Genomic DNA, 21554 nt, shown 5'->3' with positions numbered 1-21554 from the left:
AAGTAACTATTCAAACAATATGGATATCAAAACATTCATCCTCAAGAATCTCTCAAAAATAAAATTCTGTGTGATGAATTAAATAGTGCATTAAATAATGCATTCTGATGCCAGATGTAGCATCTAACAAAATAGATAATAAGAAAAGTCACCCAAGGGGAATACCAAAAATAAAAATCTTACATCAAGCCTATGTAAAATATTGCACTGAACAGCCAAGCTCAGGACACATAATCTCGTGCTCTTTGGCCTAAACATTTCTATATTTAAACACTTAAACACTGCCCTGCAGATCATTCAAAATGAAATAAAATGCAGAAAGATCTGCATTCTGACATAAATGATAAGAAACCTTACAGAATCATTTTGTTCTGGTAAGTTTGCTCAACATATCTTAAACGTAAGCTTTCTCTTCAGATTGTATGCTAGCGTCTTGTTCGAACAGTACGGTTATTTCCCTATTGTGCGAATGAAAGACGTGGGCATAATTATGTCAGTCTAATAATACATAATACAATAATGATAATAATACATACGAGGTAGTTGAGCCTGTTTGGCCTTGTATTGTTAATGTAGAAAATACAGAAGCTACATGTCGGCACAGGATACATGTTATGTTAAGTTATGGGATTTCAAAAAAATCCCAAAGGAATGGGAGTTCAATGGGGCTGCTGGCAGGCTGCTGGCAGAAGGGAAGAAAAACACACACAGCATGTTATAGTGCAGCGAGTCAACGTTACCTCCTCTAACCTGAAGCTGCAACCAATTAAAAGGCACCATGGCAACGTTTGGGTTGTTGACAAGAAAACCATAGTTTGTGAGCTCTGCTATCTGCATCCACTGGCAATATGACAAATATGGCAGGACATCACCGCAGGGATCATAAAGCAGTAGGCTTAACAAATAAAACCACAGCTAAACTTCCACAGAATTAAACTTGCGCTAAAGCAATAAGTAGCACAATAGGGGTATTTGTAGCATCAGACATGCTACCTTATTCAGTGGTGGAAAACCCAAGATTTAGCCTACTGGAACCACGTTACGAAATGCCAAGCAGATCCCATCTTACCACAAAGGTGTTGCCCTCCATGTATGATAATGTGAAGGAAAAAGTTACTGGAGGTCTGAGAAGGGCAGATTTAGTGGCTTTAATAACAGATTGCTGGTCCTTCAAAGCAATACAGAGCTACATGACCATGACAACACACTAGATTGTTGTATCTGCAGTGGGTACTCTTCACAGCAGATGTAAAGAGTGCACAAAGAGTCACTAGATGGCAGGTATCCTATATGACTTAACTCCTTTTGTTTACAGTTTGTTTCCAATTGAGTGGTGAAACAAGTTATTGTTACATTTATATTTTTGATAAATTAGTCAAATTTGACAATAAGGCCTTAGTGCTTGGTACATTACAAACAAATAATTGAGATTAAACACTCATGATACCATCTAGAACATCTTTTGAAATAAGAATTGAAAATAATGTCATCATGGCATAAAAACAATGATCCTGGTCGAGACTAGTCTAAAAATGGCGTAGCCATCTGTTCTAGAGCAAGCAGTTATGAACGGGGGCCAAGCCCCCCCGCGCGACTCGGACCCCGCGCACCGCACAGCCCACGGAAGTTGGCCCCAAAGGATGACGGGCTCAGGGCAAAAGTGATGACACAGGCCAACATCTGAGCCGTGGTATTGGCTGTAATGGGAAGTGCACCAGAAGTGCAAAAGGCTGAATGTGTGCCGATTTGGATTTGTTGTACTGAATCACACCCACTGTGTTCTTTAAAATGTGGAAGTTGAAGGCAAAAATGTATTTACATCCGTTATAGTGCCACCTATAGGCCAATTTGCACCAAATGTGGCACAGAGCCTCTGGATGACGTCTGGATGTTGAAAGCATTTATTTTGACTGAAATATGAAACAATATGTGTTTTTTAGCTAACAAAAACGATTGTTTGGTTATAACTAGATTTTTAGATTTTTTTGGAAAACCTACTTTTTCGAACTCCTCCGATCTGCGTGAAACTTAGCACGTACACTCTTCAGCTGGACCTGATCTAAAGTTATCAAAAGATTTTTGCTCGGTCAAAAAATGCACTAATTATTAACGAACAAATTTCTGTAGGTAGCTATAAAAATGTAAACTGTTTGATATCTCGGTCAAACTAAAGGCTATTAACACCAAATTTGACATCCTTGGTTGCCATGAGACTGGGAAGGGATGAGCCGAATTTGGCGAAGTTTGGCCATTAGGGGGCGCTAAAAATATGGGAAGTTTATATCTCTTGAACGGCTACACCAATTTTTAAGAAATTTGGTGGTATGATGTAGGGCCAATCTTGAGGCCATATCTTGAAGGTGGTCATGACTGGTCAATGTGGGCGTGGCTTATTACAACAAATCCAAATCGGCACACATTCAGCCTTTTGCACTTATGGTGCACTTCCCATTACAGCCAATACCACGGCTCAGACGTTGGCCTGTGTCCTCACTTTGCCCCGAGCCCGTCATCCTTTGGGGCCAACTTCTGTGGGCTCTGCGGTGCGCCGGGTCCTAGACACGCTGGGGGCTTGGCCCCCTTTCATAACTGCTTGCAGTTCTAGTTTTTAATTGGTTTTACTCATTATCATGACAATTGTAGCCTAAACATATTTGTTGCTGAGATCTACTGATTATTTCCCCTTGATTTAATAAAAACATTTCTATTTAATTATTCCAAATTTTAGTGTCACATTTCATGCTTTCTTTGTCAATTTTCAGTGCCATGTACAATTTCATCTCCGCAGATGCTTTCAGTTTCAACATTCCATTTCAGCTTTTGCATTTTACATAGGGATGTCCCGATCCGATCTGCAGCAAAGCATGTAAGACAAGCAATTGAGGAGATGATGAAAGCGTGTGAAATAGACAAACAACTGGTCCATTTAATTTTACATGACAACGTAAGGAATATGTAAAATGGCAATGGATGATATGGAGGTACCAAGCGACCTCCGATTGGGATCAGGGTAAAAAAAAACCTGATCGGGACATCCCTAGTTTTATTTTAAATGTTTTTTAATTTACTCACTCTGGCCTTCATTTTCAGATTATCATTTTACATTTACAAAGTTTATCATTGACCTGATTATTTCCAGTTGTTGGATTTTATTTACTTTTAGTTTTCTATTTGGACTTTGAATTTTTAATAATGACCAAAAATATCCTCCAAACAGAGGATGCTCTGAGCTCTCTGAAACTGTTACAGTTAATAGAAGAACAACCATTTTTGACTGACTGAATGTATGTATGCACCATATTTTAAAACTAAATAATCAGCAGACTAATGGCAACTTCTAATCATTAACAACCGGGCTGTGTGGACAGCAAGTTAAGTGCCTTTGCTAGATCTCGGAAAATAGTTTACATTTTTTTGCACACATGCAGGAGACTACACAGGAGACTATATACATAACACCTCAGCAGTGCCACAGGCCGATAGCCTCCCTGCCACACCACATTGAGGCAGCAATTCATGCAGAAGTAGCCCTGACCAAGTATTGAGTTCATAAATGAACTTACTTTCCAAAATGTTGATATTTCAGTATTATAAATCCTTTTTTGTTGGTCTAATATAATATTGTAATATGTTCAAGTATTGGATTTTTGGATTTTCACAAGCTGTAAACCAGAATCATCAAAATTAAAACAAAAAGAGGCTTGAAATGTAACACTTTATGCGTTATGAATCTAGAATATATGAAAGTTTCACTTTTTGAATTAAGTCACATTTAAAAAAAAACCTGTATACATATTCTTTACAAGTGTATGTAAACGTTTGCCCCTAATGGCACTGAATCAGACCCCAAGTTACACATTAGAATGGTCTAATGACATCTGCTTGAGGAAATTTGGTTTAACTAGAGCTCTTTACATTTGAATTGATTGCTCCTGCACTCAGGACAGTGTATACAGGGACATCTTGCAGAGATCTGCACTCTACTGATGTTTAAAAATATGTTAGAGTTCCATGGGGACTGTGTGTACCTTCTGTAAGATGATAAATATCTGATCATCACTACCTGTACTTACAGTGCTGTTTGTTTTTCAGGGTCTGAGTTTTCACCTGGGAGCTGTTCTGCTCTCTCTGGGCTTCATCACATACGTTGAACATGGTATGAAGAACATTTCAGTTTGACATGTTTAACTGAAAGTTGAAGCAATGAAGGTTGAATAGAACTATGACTTGAACCTGCTTAAACTACTGAAAAAGATGCTGAAATTACATCTTCAGTTCATCCATCCCATAATTTGTGGTGCATACATATAACAGACCCTGTTGAACTACTATAATAGTGTTCATAATAGTCAATGATGTTGATTTATTTCTCATCCTCAGTTCTGAGAAAGAAGCTTGCATCCATCTTCAGTGCATGTATCCTGTCCAGGCCCTGCACCTCTGACTGCAGCCATCAGCACAAGAAGGTACAGCTTCTGTTTTACTCAGCAAAGTAGGGAACAAGAATGCTTCAAAACATACTTAATATAACGATATCAATTGCAACCAGTATAGCATCCTATACATCTGCATAGTGCATAGTGCATAGTAATGCGGTTATAGGGGGGGATATGAACACTTTATGCGTAAGTTTCAGTGAGAGTTTGCCCACTGCTGATATACCTTGAGTCTGAGTATTCCATGTTTAGAAGTCTGTAGGCTTTAGGCTTAACATTATTGGTAACTTACAGACAATAGAAAGGAAATACACACAAGGGTTGTGGTGAGAGGGGGTTGGAAAAAACCCATGTAGACTGCGACTAAACCGTTGCAGTGTATTGAGAACACTGCAGTGTACTTTGGTTACGTTTATTACTGGCTTACAGACACGTCTTTCACAATGTTGGCTTTTGGGAAAGAGACCCCGGTGCATCACATGACAATGTAATCACACGGCTTGGCCACAACAAAAACTGGATTCAATGCCTGGCACTCTTTGTGGGGGCTGGATCTCGACAATGAGACAATGAGACAATCTTGACAATCTTGACAATTTTGAAAGCCAAATGCGTTATATAGTTCTCCTCTTCTTTGTCGGTTTTAGTGGCAGACTACAAAAACACCACCATCCACTGTATGGAAGTTTATAAAATCATGCTATTTACTGACGGGTGTGCTGTCTTGAGTGAGTGAGAACGGACACACAGCTCCAAAAGCACAAAATCAATATGTGGCAGCCAATGTTGATATTGTGGCGGACCACCACAAATGAATTAATATGTGTTAAACCAGCTAGCTGCTGCAAGCTTAAAGTGTGGTGCTCACCCCGTTTGAAGTAATAAAAAGATTGAGAGACACTATGAAAATGTTCTTGTAGCTGATTGACAGTTTCCTGCTGTCTGTAGGAGTATTGGGTGATGTTGCTGAACCTGGTTTTCAGCTTCCTGGCCATCTTCCACCTCACGTACCTGGGCTCTATGTTTGATTCTGGAGATGATGAACAGGAAGTAGAAGAGGTAAGAGCACCACAGGAGAAAAAAAAAAAAATTACATGCCATGTAAATTTCAAGAAGATGTATTGCAGGACAGTGACTTTTTAAAAAGATTTTTTATTAAAAGCCTACCAGGCATGGAAGTGATTATACAGTTTGATTTGATGGGAGGCTTTTAATGTGAAACACCTGCACAGGAATTTTGGAGTTTAATTGGCTATAGCTTAACGGCAATCCAAAAGGCAAGAGACTACTTAACAAAAGTGAATTAACATTATTCGTGTTGGAGCACCACACAACATAGATTGGTTTGAGTTAAAATTTCTGTCTAAACGGATGCTTGTTTGTCGCTCATGTCTGCAGGGTTACGCAGCCCTTCACACCATCCAGAGGTGGTCTGAGCTGAACTGGGCGAGCCACTGGGTTGTGTTCGTCTCCTGGGTCTTCTACCGTTTAATTCAGTGATGTCATTGGAGCAGAAGGGAAGGCTGGTACACACCACGTCTATCATACAGCAGGTTTTATTCAGGAACTTGTTATGTGAAGTGCTGTGGGACAAGTACAAGAAATGCCTTTTATGGAGTGATGGATGCAGGGTAAGAACATGCCTACAGTATACTGTTGAGACCTGTACATCCTGATTCAAGGGAGTGTTCCCGGAAATTGATTTGACTGCATTGGAATCTTATCTGAAACTACGGTACGGAACCTTACATATAAGACCTCATTGTAGCTATGCAAAAGGCATTAATTTCCCTTTGCCTGTAGTCAGTTGTTTGGAAACAAATGTATTTGGTCAGTACTGTTGGTGTCCGTGTCCAAAACCATCTCGGTGGATTAGCATCATTATAGATGCATGATTACATCGATTTTTACTGCTGCTCGTGTGTTTTTTGTATTTTTTTCTATTAAACTTTTGTGTAAAGTAAACAAGCTCCTGGTTCATGGTTGTCAGCACAGTAACACACTGTTAATTATTGGGGGATGGTTCATGGTGATTCACATGTCATCGTCAAATACATATAGCAGTATTAAGCACCTACATCAGCATCATGCACAATATTTCATGAGAAAGTTTTTGGGCAGGTTGCAAAAAATGCTGTAAACTAAAAATGCTTTAAAAAATGGAAGTGTTAATAGTTTATTTTCATCAGTTAACAAAATGCAGTGAATGAACAGAAGATGCATCTAAATTAAATCAATATTTGGTGTGACCACCCTTTGCCTTCAAAACAGCATCAATTCTCTTATGTACACTTGCACACAGTCTTTGAAGGAACTCGGCTGGTAGGTTGTTCCAAACGTCTTGGAGAACTAACCACAGATCTTCTGAGGATGTAGGCTTCCTCAAATCCTTCTGTCTTTTATGTCATCCCAGACAGACTCTATGATGTTGAGATAGGGCTCTGTGTGGGCCATAACATCACTTCAAGGACTTCTTGTTCTACTTTATGCTGAAGATAGTTCTTGGAAATGGCATTGGCTGTATGCTTGTGGTCGTTCTCCTGCTGCAGAATAAATTTAGGGCCAAACATACGCCTCCCTGATGGTATTGCATGATGGATAAGTATCTGCCTGTATTTCTCAGCACTGACGACACCATTAATCCTGACCAAATGTCCAACTCCATTTGCAGAAATGCTGCCCCAAACTTGCAAGGAACCTCCACCATGCTTCACTGTTGCCTGCAGACACTCATTATTGTATTGCTCGCCAGCAAACAAACTGCCTTCTGCTACAGCTATATATTTCAAATTTTGACGCCTTGTTTCAGTTTCAGAGGTATAGCTTTTTGGCTGCAACTCTTGCATGAAGACCACTTCTGGCCAGACTTCTCCAGACAATTGGTGGGTGTACCTGGGTCCCACTGGTTTTGCTGCATTGAAGGCCTCCATAATTCTTAAATGGAAGAATAAAACTTAGTCTTGGTCTTATAAAACCAAGATTTAACTATTTGGGCTCAATTGTAAGCTATGTCTGGAGGAAACCAGGCACCGCTCATAGCTTTCCCACTACCATCCCAATGGTGAAGCATGGTGGTGCAGCAAGACTGCCTTGGGGCTGTGTTTCAGCGGCAGGGACTGGGCAACTGGTCAGGGTTGAGGGAAAGCTGAACAGAGCAAGTCTTAAAGTTCCCAGAAGTTAGCACTTAGTATCACAAAGCCCTCAACATATTAGGATCTGTTCAGGTACGGACTGAAAATCTAAAATAGGTGTATGACATCACGATTTGAAGAGGAGGGAAGAACTTCAAGTTGTTCATGGGTGAGGGTGGATGCTGTGTGCTGTTTGGTGCTAAGCAGGTAGTGTACAGAGGCTTTATCAGACCTTTTTACACTTGAAACAACTGCACTAAATGTGGCGTAATACCAAAAACACTGGCTTGAACACTTTGGAGAGCTGAGGGAACATCTAAGGACATTTCATATTTCAAACATGTAGTCATTTGACTCCCTGTTTATGTAAGGATATTGACTAGTGTAACTTTAATGTTTAAGAGGTCTACTTTTCAATGAATTGTCCTTATAGTATGTGAACTTCTTGCCTAGTGCAGGATGGACTTGGATCCCCAACCTGTCTTCTTACCTGTACTTAGTCAATCATTAATTTCTCTCGTCAGACAGGGATTATTTAGGTCAACACGGAAATGATAGGACAAGATCCTGTGGAAACAGTTTGAAACACCACGGCTTCTCACGGCTTAAATAATTTCCCAGTCTGGGATCATTAAAGTAATTCTATCTATTCTCATCCCCGATCCAGGGAGGTTACAAGGTTACTTTGGTGCCGTGCCATTAGTTGGAAGAAGTAGGTTTTTGTAGGTGACTGTGTAAAAACTACCCCTATGTCTGTGTGTGTTTGTTGTGTGACACGTGGACAGAGTGGAAAGTAAAATTATATACAGAATGGGCAGAGGGGCCAACTGCAGCTGGATTGGGCCTGAGATCCCCTTGTCATCACAAATCTTCAGTGGTAAGTAAAGTTCTCTAGTTACTTGATAGTTGAACATTATGGGGTGTTGGCTTTAATATAGAATGATACAAAATTATGCATTTCTTCTCTTCCTGGCTTTGGTTAGATATTTTTTAAGGTGTTGAATTTCTCTGTCAGAAAGATTAAACAGTCAAGGATCTTTAAAATAATACTGTGACCAAGTCTACATAATAATAATGGCTGGATATTCTTTAAGGGACAGTGCGTAATATGTAGTGGCATCGAGCAGAACAGACTTGGCAGAAATAGGAAAATAATATCCATAAGTATGTTTTAATTTGTGTGTAATCACCCATAAGAGTTGTTTGCCGTAGAATAAGCCGTTTATATCTACATAGGGAGCTGGTCCCTGTCCACAGAGGTCACCATGTTGCACCACCATGTTTCTACAGTAGCCTAGAAAGGACAATTTGGACAATATTGAGGGCCTTTGACTTTTTTTAATTTATTGGGCGGCGGCCGGAAATGCATCGGCTGAAAGACCAAATAGAAGGCGGGCGAGTGGCTGGTAGGTTTGAAACCACAATCTGACAAAGGATGCTGGATCATACTTATTTTGTACTAAAAAAGTAAAAGAAAAGGGAGATCACAGGAGTGTGAATCGGTTAACAAACAAACAAACTCTAATACACTAAACGAGATAGGGAGCTATGGCATAAAACAGCAATACACATTGTAGTTGCCTTTCCAAGATGGATATCTCGGATGATAGAGAAATGTTTGCAGAAGTGTCCTGCTGGACAGGTGAGAGTAATATTAAAGATTACAACCCACCATAGTATATATTTCCCCCCACTGCTAATGGTGCAAAAAAACCCAACATAATGTACAATTTTTATTAACAGTACATTAGTTTCACTGAAAGAAAATGCTGCCACGTATAACGTACAATATTAGCAGACTGTAGCCTCAGTTTGTGCCTCTCGGAGAGCTGGTGGTAATGTCGCGTTAGCAAGATTTATTTCGATTTATTCCTTGCGTGTTGCAAGAAATGAAACGGCACATGGAGCGATAACTAAGATATTTAGACTTAATGAATTATAAACTGAGGAGAAGTCTGCTTATCACCAAGTTAATACACACTTATAATTTTCACAGTGCTCCATCATTTCTTTGTATGATCCTTATTTGTTTTTTTTTTTAGGTATAACCTATAGTTTTATAAACTAAATAACAAAATACATTTTCACCTCATCGCTTGAATTAGAATAAAAATATTTTTGGCATATTAATCATTTTGCATTTTTAACAAATGTGGAGAAATATAAAGCTCAGTATCTCATCAAGATGTATAATTCTGTAAATGTGGACCATACATTTAAAAAAGAACTTGACACAGCATAGCAAAAGTGGGAGACATGTAGACATTGCTATTAATGGGGATGACATTCAAATTGGGACACATACAACTGTAGAGGAGAGGGAGTATCTAAGGACACTTCATATGAATCAAAATTAGTGGAAATTTAACACACAGGTACAAACTGCACAGGCCTACTTTAATTTAAATGTGTTCATCAGAATCATTTCAGAGGGAATATGTGTTGGGGTGGGCATTCCTGTCTGCTAAGTATGTCTTCTTTGATATTCAAAAATGTTCATACCTGTGATGAATGGCCCCGGGCCCTCCCTTCCCCAGACTCCTTTTAAAATACCTTTCATTTTGTGATTTTTTGAGTTAGGAGAAACATTGTAAACTTTTCTGTTTATATCAACACCCATTTATTTTGGCCTTCTTTTAAATTTGCCACATGTCATTTATGTTATCTTTCGTCCTTTGAGTAAAAACATTGTGTCAGTTTGCCTGTTGCCCTGTTCAGACCTGGTTTGAACATGCATCCAGAGGGATGCGTCTTGGACTACACTGAGGAGCTGCCTTCTCAACTGTGAAACTAGAAGAAGAATGAGAGAAGAACAAGACATAATGATGGGCAGACTGGATTACACACTGTCTGATTTCCATATGGTTCACTGTAATGTAGATTATGTGCTTTTGCTCTCTTAACCTTCCAATGTTAGCAGCAGATGTTTGTGAACACACATATCTGTTTCAGCCGGTCCAATCTTTGAACCAATAACTGCAATATCACCAGACTCCCTTAACAAATTATTAGAGTTCATGAGGAGAATCTTAAAAACCTTTTCTCATAGATATTTCACTATGACAAATGCTAAATCACTGGTGCCCTCTGGTAAATTCAGTATGCAAAACATTTAGTTATTTGTTTCCTACCTTCAGAGAAAATCCCTGTTGCCTGTATGTATCCCTGTAATTACTAACTATTTGAGCCTTGGGGTTAATTTCGCAAATGGTATACAAAGTTACATGAAGTTGATTTGTTCTTTTTTGTCAAAAAAAAGTCAATTTGTTGTATGTGTTTATTAGTATATAGAGCTGGCAGGTGAGATCCAGTCACAAACGGTCACTTGAGATGCATGCTAATGCCAGGTCAGAAGGACTCAGTGGTTTCTAAAACAGACTATATGACTATGTGTTTACAGCCATTAAAGATGAGCTGTGGCTCTTTCTCATCCCTGCTGGTCTGGCTGTCATTTTACTGGGGCTGTTTCTGGAGGAGATGGGCTTCTTCCTGCGCCACATTCCCTCATCCAGACGAAAACGGCTGTACCTTTGGATACTAGGAATGTACCCGGTAACATCCCCTCATTCAAATAATACCAAATCAGGTACCACCTTAAGTCTGAAGTATGTTTTGTCCAAGTGGCACCTACAATTTACTTCCATCTTTGAATGTTTCTTTTCTCGTAGGTGTTTGCCCTGACGTCCCTTTTAGCGCTGTATGTGCCACGCTCTTCCTCGCTGTGTAACTTTATTGCTTCACTGTGAGTTAAAAAGTCTTCACATAAACTTAAAGGAACAGCTAATCAAAAAATGTTTAAGTCAGTCAGTTTCTACTCACCCCCATGCTGATGGTAAGTCGGGTGGAATTCAAGTGCATTAAACATTTCTGGTGCTTTGCAGCAAGACAGCATAGAAGCATTCTCCCAAATAATTGAAGTAGATGGGGTCTTGTATGAAAATGTAAAAGAATCAACCAAAAAGCTCAGATATTCCAGACTGATTTGAATATACTCTTGATGGGCCGTCAAGCTAGTGCATTCACGTCAGACAGGGTGTGTACTAACACTTAGTTTATCTTAGCTGCTACTTTAAAGATTTTGGCTTTAAAGGGTGTAAATCACATATTTTCAAATCCATTCCAGATTTCAGGAGTCTTGGGACTTGGATTACACTGGACAAACTGTATGGAGCCATATCACTTTTTTTTTCCTGTTGTTTAGTACATTTTAAAACAAGTCCCCATCTCCCGCAGTTGTTTACAAGTATGCTGTAATAGGAGACTGTAATCCCATCTACTGTACGTTGGTGCTGTACATTACTGTTCCTGTCTCAGTGAGTATGCCTTTGCAGGTATCACTCCATCACCTTGCTGAAATTCATGGGGCTGATCACAGATTTCTTTGGAGGGAAAACTCGTATGCTGGCTGCTTTATCTGGACAGCGGGTGTCTCCAGATCCTTTCCCCTTTTGCTGCTGCTGCTGTCTCCCAATGGTAGCCATCAACAGGTATACAGCTGACACAAATTCTGCACTGAATGTGTGATATGTGAATGTGGGATGGGAGTCAAGGATTGCCTTTTCAGCTAACATCTAGTGACCATCACAGGTGCAGCATCTTAAGAACAATCCATGTTATTGGTTGTTAGTACGTCTTTGTGCCACAGTCATTGTTGTGCATGTTAACATTTCTCAAGAGCTAGTTCATTGTTCAGTTCACACAGCCACTTACCCCTCCACTCCAAACCCTAAATAGTGTTGGATGGAACATGTTGCAGCAGTAAAGCGTTGCAGCAGTAAAGCATTGCAGCAATCACTGATGGAAGTAAAAAAATAAAAAAACATTATTTAAAGGATAATGTCTTTGAAATTCTTATCACAAACCTCGTCATCAAGAATGTCATATTCGTCATTAAATATGTCATGCTCAACATGCTAAATACTGTATCTCCAGAAGGCTGCATGTTACAAACTTAGTTTCTCGCCCACACTGTAGTGTTAATGAGGCCTCCCTTGCAACCGTATCTGTGTCAGCAGCTTTGTAATCCACCCTTGAACTGCAGTGTCTTTTTGGAGTTTTTGTCAAATAAATTGATAATAGTAAATGCTGAATGTCTTCTGTGATTATTTATCCAATTTCCGTGTTGAAAACAGTTGTGAGCTGAGCCTCAAGGGCTCTGGGCTCTACAATATCATCCACCACTGGATTTCTAATGAATTTCCAGAAACTTGAGCTTCGGTGCCTTGATTATTAGACAAGAAATCTTACCCATTTTATTAATGGCACTTTATTAATGTCTAGGGATGTATACCGAGGACCGGTACTTTTTGATACTGGCTCCTAATTGGGTCGGTACCAGTGGCGGTTCTAGACCAGTTTTATTAGGGGGGCCAGGTTGGGGCCAGCTTTTTTGTTAGGGGGCACATACAACCCGGAAAAAAGGATAAATCCCTCATTCAGACAAAGCAGTATTTACAATTTCAACAATTTTGATTGGGTAGTAAACTGCTGAGACACTTTATTTCTGCCTTTCCCTTCAGAACAAAATCATTGCAAGAAATCTGTCATTGTATTATTGATGCAGACTCCCTGTCAGGGGGGCCACAGGGGGGTCCAGACTCCGAGTTACAGGGGCACTGGCCCCTGTTGGCCCCCCCTAGAACCGCCCCTGGTCGGTACTAGGGTTTCTGATGATTTTTTTATTGGTTTTTGACATTGATGGTTTCTGAACGTCTACCCAACTGTAATGACTATAAACTTAACAACAAACTGTGACTTGACGTAGCAGAAACGAAACCGGGTGCCGCTGTCATGGCGCTGCAATCTTTAGCGCTAGCCGGGCTGCTAGCCGTGCTGCTAACTGTACTCGCTTTGTTATAGCAATCAAACATGGTAGACAGCTGGCGTCGCGAGGCCGAGGAGTTTCCGCGATAATCACATAATCACTCGCGACCGCAGTTATAGGTATGTGTCATAAAATCAACAACAGTAAGTGTTCCCGACCGAAGGATTAGTAGAAGAGCTTGTGTGTCTCTTTTTATAGATTTGTGTGCTGGTGTCAACACGGACTGTTTTATTTTGAAAAGTAACCAGATGTTATATTGATATTTCGGTACTTGACTTCCTGTCTGCTCGGTGCTAAATGCAGCTGAATTGCTGCGTCGTGCTCCGGCATCCACCAGATATAAAAGTCCTGTTATCTTTTCCGGAGTATTTGTAATTACATAGCTTCTGTTCTGTTGAAGCTTTATTATTACCTTGTGGTAATAGAAGGTTGAATCTTGTGACATCTTGTAAAGTCTTTATTTATTTTTTACACAAAATTACATGTTAAAATCCTAACGATATACATCCCTATTAATGCCTACTTGTACTTATGAGCATTGGTTAACCTTGCGAGAGTTAACACGTAACATTAACGTTCAAGACACTGTTCACCAAAAAACACATTAAATGAACATGCTCTTTTTAGCACCTACATGCACAACAATGGCCAGAGTTATCTATTACCAGCACCTGGGGAATTTTGACAATATCACAGTGAAATGCATGCACACACATACAAGAATGTTCAACAGTTTGATGTGATTGTGGTATGAGTGTATAAAATGCAGTGTGTGAGCACTGTGACTCAACATGCTGCTAACATTAAAAGTTTTCTCCCCTCTCTCGTGTGCAGCAACAGCCGTGTCTGCATGATGGCCGCTGTGCTGCAGCTCTCTGTTGTCCGCAGCATCTTGTTCTTTGTCACTCTCGTCCTGTGGACAGATGAACAGTATGACTATGGTGATGTGAGTCATATATTTAGACCTCCATCTGTGCTCATTCTTATAACAAGCATCATGTAGTCAAGCTTAGTCTGTGGTGATGTAATATATATTTTAAAGCAAGGGTGATCCGGGTTTTTTCCCAGCCCCTCTCTTATTCACACTCTTTATTCACACTTTTTAAAAATGTTATTATTTCTTTCATCACAGTTAATAATATTGATCATTTGCCCAAAAAGAGGCATGAGGTAAGAAATGCCCCAAATTTATGTTCAAAACATTTCTTTATCAAAATAACTCGTGAGAGAAGAGAATGTGAAGAAACAACAGTTTATGTCAAAGACATCTGTGTACTGTGGTACAGAGTATCCCATCTTAAACGGGCAACTGTAGGCCTGAGAGGCTGAGTTCAGTTCAGTTATGTTCACTCTCAAGTTGCTAAACCCAGTTGAGCCAAGCCCCATTGCCCATGGTGACTTCCCCTGTGATCTGAGGTCTAAGTTCAGTCACACTCTAGAGAGCCACTGGCTCCAGGACTAACTGAGTCAGGAGCGGGTTACCCAAATGGCAGCTAGCTCTAGTCAAGGATAGCTAGCAAATAGCAGCAGTTGTTGGATACTGCTGCTATACGGATGGTGATCTGCTGCCCCCTATGTCTTTGGAGCTACATTTGAATTCTGGCCATATTCTTACACCTGAGTGTAAGTGAGTCTAAATTAAAGTAACAATCAATCTTTGCATTCACAATTATTTTTTACCTTCATTGACTAGATCAGGAGTCTTTATAATTGTTCAAATTGAAAGCAAAAGATAAAGTTTTCTATAAACAGGACTAAATGTCCCAGTATGCTTCAAATTAATTTCTTGCCAGATTGTCAGCAGCAGCATCTTAAATGCATTCTGTGCATCGATTGGCACGTTTGGAGAGATGTGAAAGTATGCAGTGTTTTAACTGAATTTGGAGATTTTTTCATTTTTCACACAACTACTTCTGTTAGTTTTGTGCAACACTATGAATGTTGTCAAGGAGAAGCAATATGCTGTTATCTCCACTATAATTCTGAGTCGTTGGAGATCAGAGAGGCAGTGGGATGCAGCCAGGAGGAGAATATGACCTTGCCTTCCATTGAGGACATTTAGCTAGAAACACACCAAATAGCACAGTACAGGTTAAAGGACAAAATTAGTGACAACTGCCTTCTTGTTCCCAGGTGGATTCAGTCAACCCCAACCTGTATGTGAATGGTATCATTTGTGTTTCAACCTTCGTGTCCTTCTACGGTCACCTTCTGTTTTACAAAGCCACCAAGAGTGCTCTACATGGCTATGGACTGAGGCCCAAATTCATCTGCATCATTGTAGTGTTGGTGCTGTGTGGCCTGCAGAGTGGCATCTTAGAGACCATGGGTGCTCTGGAGGTGATCCCCTGCACACCACCCTTCTCTGTCCTGGCCAGGTCCCAGTGTAAGTCACAGCGAATCTCACCATCTCCAGTCTCGCTCTCAAATCACATTCACCATTGCCTAGGTAGTTTAGGAGAACAACTAGCAGGTGCTTTCTGAACTACTCATTACAATAACAGATAAGTTGTAAAGTTGCCTGTGATGTAACTTCCATGTCTATGTCAATAATCTGTTATGATTATGTTTCACTTATTCCTGCAAATGTTTTGCAAACCATCGATACATCACATTCAAAACCCAACAGTCAGCAACATGTTGATGTTATCAATTATTAATGTTGTTATTGTTTAAACATGGTACAAACAACTTTTAACTGGTTGTGAAATTTAATAATCTCAATCTCATACTGATGTCTCTATATGCCATAAACAAACAGGGCAACTAGTGAGAAGATTGGCTATTTTTGTGTACTTATTAAAGTTAATCTTCATGCATGTCACCAGGTTGGATTCCGATTTATGCTAATTACAGTTTTCAAAATAAACAACTTCTTATGGTGGAATGCTGAAGATGAAAAGAAAAAGAAGCTGCTCTGTAATCTGGTGGTATGGTAGGGTATGAAATATATGTGTATGTGTGAAATCTATAATGCTGTTGCCTAGACTGAGAAATAGTTAGTTTCATGATCTGAAAGTTTGAGGATTTAGAAAGTTAATTAAAGTGTCAGAAGTCAAATGGTCATTCTAAGGAAAGAGGGGCTTTCTCATACAAAAAACAATTTAATGCATATGGCTACTGGAAGCTGAATTGCCACTTTTGTACGAGACGATGGCAGTGATACATGTCTGCTTTCATTCTACAATCACTGTGCACATTGGCTGTATATGCCCTTCAAACCTGTGTCTTGTGCTGTCTGTGCACCCTCAGTGATCTACCACTACTGTGTGATTGTGGAGATGTTCTGCATTGGCCTGTATGCCCGTCACACTTTCCGTAAGGTGGAGCCAAGCACGGCGGAGGATGTGGAGATTCCTGTCGGTGACTGGCAGGTGGAGAAAGCTGTTCAAACTGAAGATGGTCAGATGACACATAACAAGCCCGGCCTGCTATCACAGGAGGCTTGGTCTAGCCACCAGCCCGTCAATGCCTCCAACCCCAGTCACTGCAGTAACAGCGAGGACAGCCTTTGCAGGATAGAGCATTCACCTCTGGATGGTTTCCCCTTCCCTCAGGTCAGAGGTCAACAGTCAGGCAGGCCAAAACCAATGGAGCGCAGTTCTGCAGAGGAACGGGGTGTAGATCTGACCCACACTACTGTCAAGGCTGATATTAACTATCAGGACTCTGAGGATGTCACTGTGGTTTGACCAACTATGGAAGACCTTTAACAAAATACTAAATACAGTAAGTCTAAGTTTAACAGCTGACTTGGTTCAGTGTTGGGCCCTAAGGACATGTCTGGAGAACTGCACACTCTATGCCCTGTGAAAGTGGCACACATACTTGCCTAAGATAAAGGAAATTGTGGGGGTGTTGAATCTCCCTCTTCACAGATGCCCATTCCCTGAAGATTCTAGCTCACATTTTTAAGGTTTGAACTTTCCAAACTGTACACTACTGCCACAAGCTGCTACAGAACGGGGACATATTCATCATTGTGAAAGTCATGGGAAATGTTGGTGCTTAATAGGTGTTGAGTTTGTACCACACACAATGATCGATTGTGGAAAAACATGATGTACATATGAGAACGTAGAATGGATAAGGATTTTAAAGGCCCTTAAAATCCTGTGCCACTATTTACAGGCTCATTATATACCTGCAGCACTGCATCTCCTTGATCTACTGAGGCTTAGATTGTACCCTTATTTATACATGGCTTTACACAAAAGTATCACCAAAACAATAAAATAACATTTTTTTTCCAAGCATAAACAGTTTTTATATTACATTTTAATAATCGGTATGTGATTTCTGCTACTAGAGGCATCTCATTCAAACTAAATCAAAAGACATATGTGGCATGGGATCATGGGAGTTGTTGTCTTCAACTTAAAACAACCATCATTACATGACAATGACAATCTATATAACTAACAGGGGCATAAAAGTTCACAGATGAGGTAATGTTTAAAATTGTATTCACCGTACTGGCTCTTGGAGTTCCTTCCTCACTTTCTGACTCTTTACTGGAAGTTATAGAGAGACTTATAGTGATAACGCATTTTTATAGTGAGCATTACCAAAGCCATTAACAGTAAAGCTTACACTTACTGTAATATACTATATTCATTTTATTTTAAACTGATCAGTCTACTAGTTGTAGAGTTAAAATCAGAATAGTTTGCAGCAGGAGTCCACCTGTGAACACGGACTAGTGACTAGATGAATCCCAATGCATGGCTTGGTGACGTTTAATGTCCCTGACAACCTATGTAGTCTCATTCAGCCACTTGTTAGCCAGTGTTGGGCAAGTTATTTTCAAAATGCAATATATTACATATTACCGGTTGCCTTAATTAATAATACATTAATGATTAATAATATATTACATTACAAAATAACTGTCTGCACAGTCTAATATATTACTTATTACACTACTTTTTAGTTACTTTTAACAGATTTACAAAAAACCCTTTATAGAAGGCAGACAAAGGATCAAAGTCTGATATATTATGAGATTGGAATAAATATTTTCAATTGTAGGCTCAGTCATATGAAACACAACAGACCTATACCTTCTATAATGTAGCCAATGATGAGACAGAAATCTTTTTCTTTTAGTCCACAGAACAATGAATGCATGGGAATATATGATTAAAGAATGTAAATTAGAGAGGATTAGGCTTCATCATTAGGCTCATTTCAGTCACAAAGAGACTGAACAAATGCGTATAGGCTTGGCTATATTAAACACACAGAGCCTGTATTAATATGGTCATGTTGGTGTGAATGGGTTCTCAAAAAAACAACAATAAACACTTCACTGCGGTCGGTGAGGTGGATTGTAACTCATAACATGATATAACTGTAGTAATATATTACTTAAATATCATTAGTAATGTGTTAAATTACTCCGTTACCGTGAAAAGAAATATATTAACCCCAACCTCTGTAACAGAAACTAAAATTATTTTAATGGCATGAACTACAATGTGAGTTTGAATATACTGAAATGATGGCTGTAATGCATAATTTTACTGGTGTTGAAATGTTGTTGCCATTTATTTTAGCATTTATTCAACTTTGGTTTCAAATGTAGTAGGCTTAAAGCATTGTTTCAGGTTTCACATATTAGTAGTAAGTAAGTAATAACAATTTCCATTACTAGTGTTTCAAAGCCAAAATGATGTGATCATCAATTTCTGTGTGTTGACTTTTATTTTATCAGCAGCACTAATGATATGTGATATGCACAATATGGGAAGGAAGCGACTTTCACGTACAGGTTCTTGACCATACTAGCAGAGTGTGACTGATCCAATGATTGTGTAATATGTAGTATGCAGGACTCCACAGCACCACTCACTCACATGAGATTCGCACGATTTGTTTCTTCCGGTCGGCCCTCTTGGATACATCTGAGCCAATGGGAGAGCTGACACATGACGCTCATCCAATCAGCAGCCACTACATTCGATTGTGCACGAAGATACTCACCACCAGTATAGCTTCTTGTATTTTGGCGGCTGTGCGGAAAACATGGCGGAAAATTTGAAAGGTAACTCATGTTGACTACAAATGACTTTATATTCCATTATAGGTTACTTTACTATTTCTAGTCGGTTACACCTAAGTGTAAAATCTTTGAAGACATCAAATATGCACACCTTTCTGTCCTGACATAGCATTAACGAGAGCTGAAGGATTGTATATCACGGTGACACTAGGAAGCGAAGTTAGTGGTCCGAAGCAGTTAAATGCTCTCTCTTTTGTTAGGAAGTTGTCCGTGTGGGAATTAAGAGTGACTTCGATTAAGTTTAAATGTATGCTATATTTTAGGGCGCACAACTTATTGGCTTTAAAAAGTCAGGCTAGCCCTTCTCATTGTAGGGCCAGGCTGCGTGGTTAAGCGGGCAAAAACTGTATCGATAAGCTTCAGGCGCCACGCAGCGTCACTTAAATGTTTACGCTATATGGATACATTTGGTTTTTTAGGCAGTTTGATGTGTTCATGAAGGGCATGGCCGCCACGATTCAAATCCCCAAGTGGTTTTAACCTCAATTTTCGTGTGTGGGAAATGCAGTGTCGGTAGAAGGTGGAGTTATTAGATTGAAAGTTTAATTTAATCGAGATAAAAATCCTTCTCACTGTGTTATACGTATGCCAAATTAAGCCACGTTAAGACGTATCAAAGTCATTTTATTCAGCCTTGCTCCCGCAGAAATGTGTAATGCCAGTTTAAATCGACTGACTTTTAAATGTATGTCGGTGTGGCCCCCTTTCTGAATATAAACTGGTTAAATGAAGTACTGTTATTGGTTTAAAGGAGTTGCTGTATCAGATTGCAGCGTGCCCTGTAAAATGTTCTGGGAAGAGCTGGAAGCCCTGTGTCGCGGAGAGAGGCTCCACTGTCAAGAGCTTGGGGTGAGCAGAACCAACATCAATGACTATGAGGTGGAATTCCTCTGTGACTACAAGAAGAATAAGGTAAGGTATTATAACTCATGACCACTCACTGCTATTAACAGCTGTGCAGATCTGTGGCACACTGCAAGTTTTAAGAAGCATGTATTACATAGCATTTATATATATATATATATATATCAGGGTTCGTACGGGTGCTTGAAATCCTTGAAAGTGCTTGAATTTCAATGTTGTGTTTTCAAGGTCTGAAAAGTGCTTTGATTTTAGTTTAAGTGCTTGAAAGTGCTTGACATTATAACTCTGTGTCTTTTACAAAATTGGGATCAGACTGGATAATTAATTTCTGAAGTTTTTGCTATTTTAATTTTAGATGTTTACAGCATAATACAATGTACATAATTGTGATAAAAAGTGAAGAAAAAAATCACAAGTATATATATTCCTTTAGATATGTATTTTACCCCAGCAGTAAGGTGCTGGAAAATCTTAAAAATGACCCTTAAAAGTGCTTGAAAAGTGCTTGAATTTGACCTTGAAAAATTTGTACGAACCCTGATATATATATATATATATACACATATATATATATATATATATACACATATATATACACATGTATATACACATACATACATATATATATATATATATATGTGTATATATATATATGTGTGTAAATATATGTATATATATATGTGAAAATATATATGTGTAAATATATATGTGTATATATCTATATATATATCTATATATCTATATAATATATATATATATATATATATATATATATATATATATACATACATACATACATACATACATACATACATACATATATATATATATATATATATATATATATATATATATATATATATATATATATATATATATATGTATGTATGTATGTAGTATATATATCTATCTATATCTATATATATAATATCTATATATATAATATATAGTATTATATATTATATATATATATTATCTAATATATATATATATATATATATATATATATATATATCTATATCTATATATATATATATATATATATATATATATATATCAATTATATATATTACACACACACTCTAATTAATATATATATACTATTAGATATTTATCCTGGTCACACCCACCTATTTTTGGTCATTTTCGCCTATTTAGCATACCCAAATGGAAAAGCTTATAACACAATAATTACAAGTCCTAGATGGATGTATGATACTTCATTTGAAAGCTGA

The 21554-nt window shown here is 38.7% G+C and overlaps 3 protein-coding genes across 8 annotated transcripts in view; all 3 read left to right on the top strand.

Moving 5' to 3' along the window:
- LOC115584810 (protein-serine O-palmitoleoyltransferase porcupine-like) overlaps positions 1 to 6401 on the top strand; it is a 31048-nt gene extending 24647 nt beyond the window's left edge. For 4 of the 5 annotated variants that reach the window (XM_030422585.1, XM_030422586.1, XM_030422588.1 and 1 more), the window contains 4 exons: positions 4093 to 4156; positions 4381 to 4466; positions 5385 to 5495; positions 5835 to 6401. In XM_030422585.1, the coding sequence (XP_030278445.1) occupies positions 4093 to 4156; positions 4381 to 4466; positions 5385 to 5495; positions 5835 to 5936 (363 nt within the window). In that variant the 3' untranslated portion in view covers positions 5937 to 6401. The remainder of the gene's footprint in view (positions 1 to 4092; positions 4157 to 4380; positions 4467 to 5384; positions 5496 to 5834) is intronic. The other variant, XM_030422589.1, reaches the window with a different exon arrangement.
- Positions 6402 to 6520: 119 nt separating this feature from the next.
- On the top strand, positions 6521 to 19078 carry LOC115584811 (organic solute transporter subunit alpha). Of its 2 annotated transcripts, XM_030422591.1 has the most exons (8): positions 6521 to 8162; positions 8217 to 8444; positions 10968 to 11119; positions 11236 to 11309; positions 11899 to 12054; positions 14226 to 14337; positions 15525 to 15777; positions 16644 to 19078. In XM_030422591.1, the coding sequence occupies exons 2-8, from the start codon at positions 8378 to 8380 to the stop codon at positions 17081 to 17083; spliced, it is 1254 nt and encodes a 417-aa protein (XP_030278451.1). In that variant the 5' UTR covers positions 6521 to 8162; positions 8217 to 8377; the 3' UTR covers positions 17084 to 19078. The 2 variants fall into 2 exon arrangements, with proteins under 2 accessions (XP_030278451.1, XP_030278450.1); XM_030422590.1 differs by having other exon boundaries at positions 6521 to 8444.
- Positions 19079 to 19335: 257 nt separating this feature from the next.
- The window catches only part of suv39h1b (SUV39H1 histone lysine methyltransferase b), a 16807-nt gene continuing 14588 nt past the window's right edge, over positions 19336 to 21554 (top strand). The window contains exons 1-2 of the mRNA XM_030422592.1: positions 19336 to 19437; positions 20207 to 20367. Of these exons, the coding sequence (XP_030278452.1) occupies positions 19419 to 19437; positions 20207 to 20367 (180 nt within the window). The 5' untranslated portion in view covers positions 19336 to 19418. The remainder of the gene's footprint in view (positions 19438 to 20206; positions 20368 to 21554) is intronic.

Source organism: Sparus aurata, chromosome 7 (assembly GCF_900880675.1).
Source record: "Sparus aurata chromosome 7, fSpaAur1.1, whole genome shotgun sequence".
Classification (NCBI taxonomy): domain Eukaryota; kingdom Metazoa; phylum Chordata; class Actinopteri; order Spariformes; family Sparidae; genus Sparus; species Sparus aurata.
Note: the sequence above shows the minus strand (reverse complement) of the source record. Positions and strands in the feature narration are given on the sequence as shown.

Coding starts and splice junctions, on each gene's coding strand:
- LOC115584811 (XM_030422591.1), top strand. CDS start 8,378: ATGGGCAGAGGGGCCAACTGCAGCTGGATTGGGCCTGAGATCCCCTTG. Junction 12,055..14,225: donor CCAATGGTAGCCATCAACAG/GTATACAGCTGA, acceptor TCTCGTGTGCAG/CAACAGCCGTGTCTGCATGA. Junction 15,778..16,643: donor TGTCCTGGCCAGGTCCCAGT/GTAAGTCACAGC, acceptor GTGCACCCTCAG/TGATCTACCACTACTGTGTG.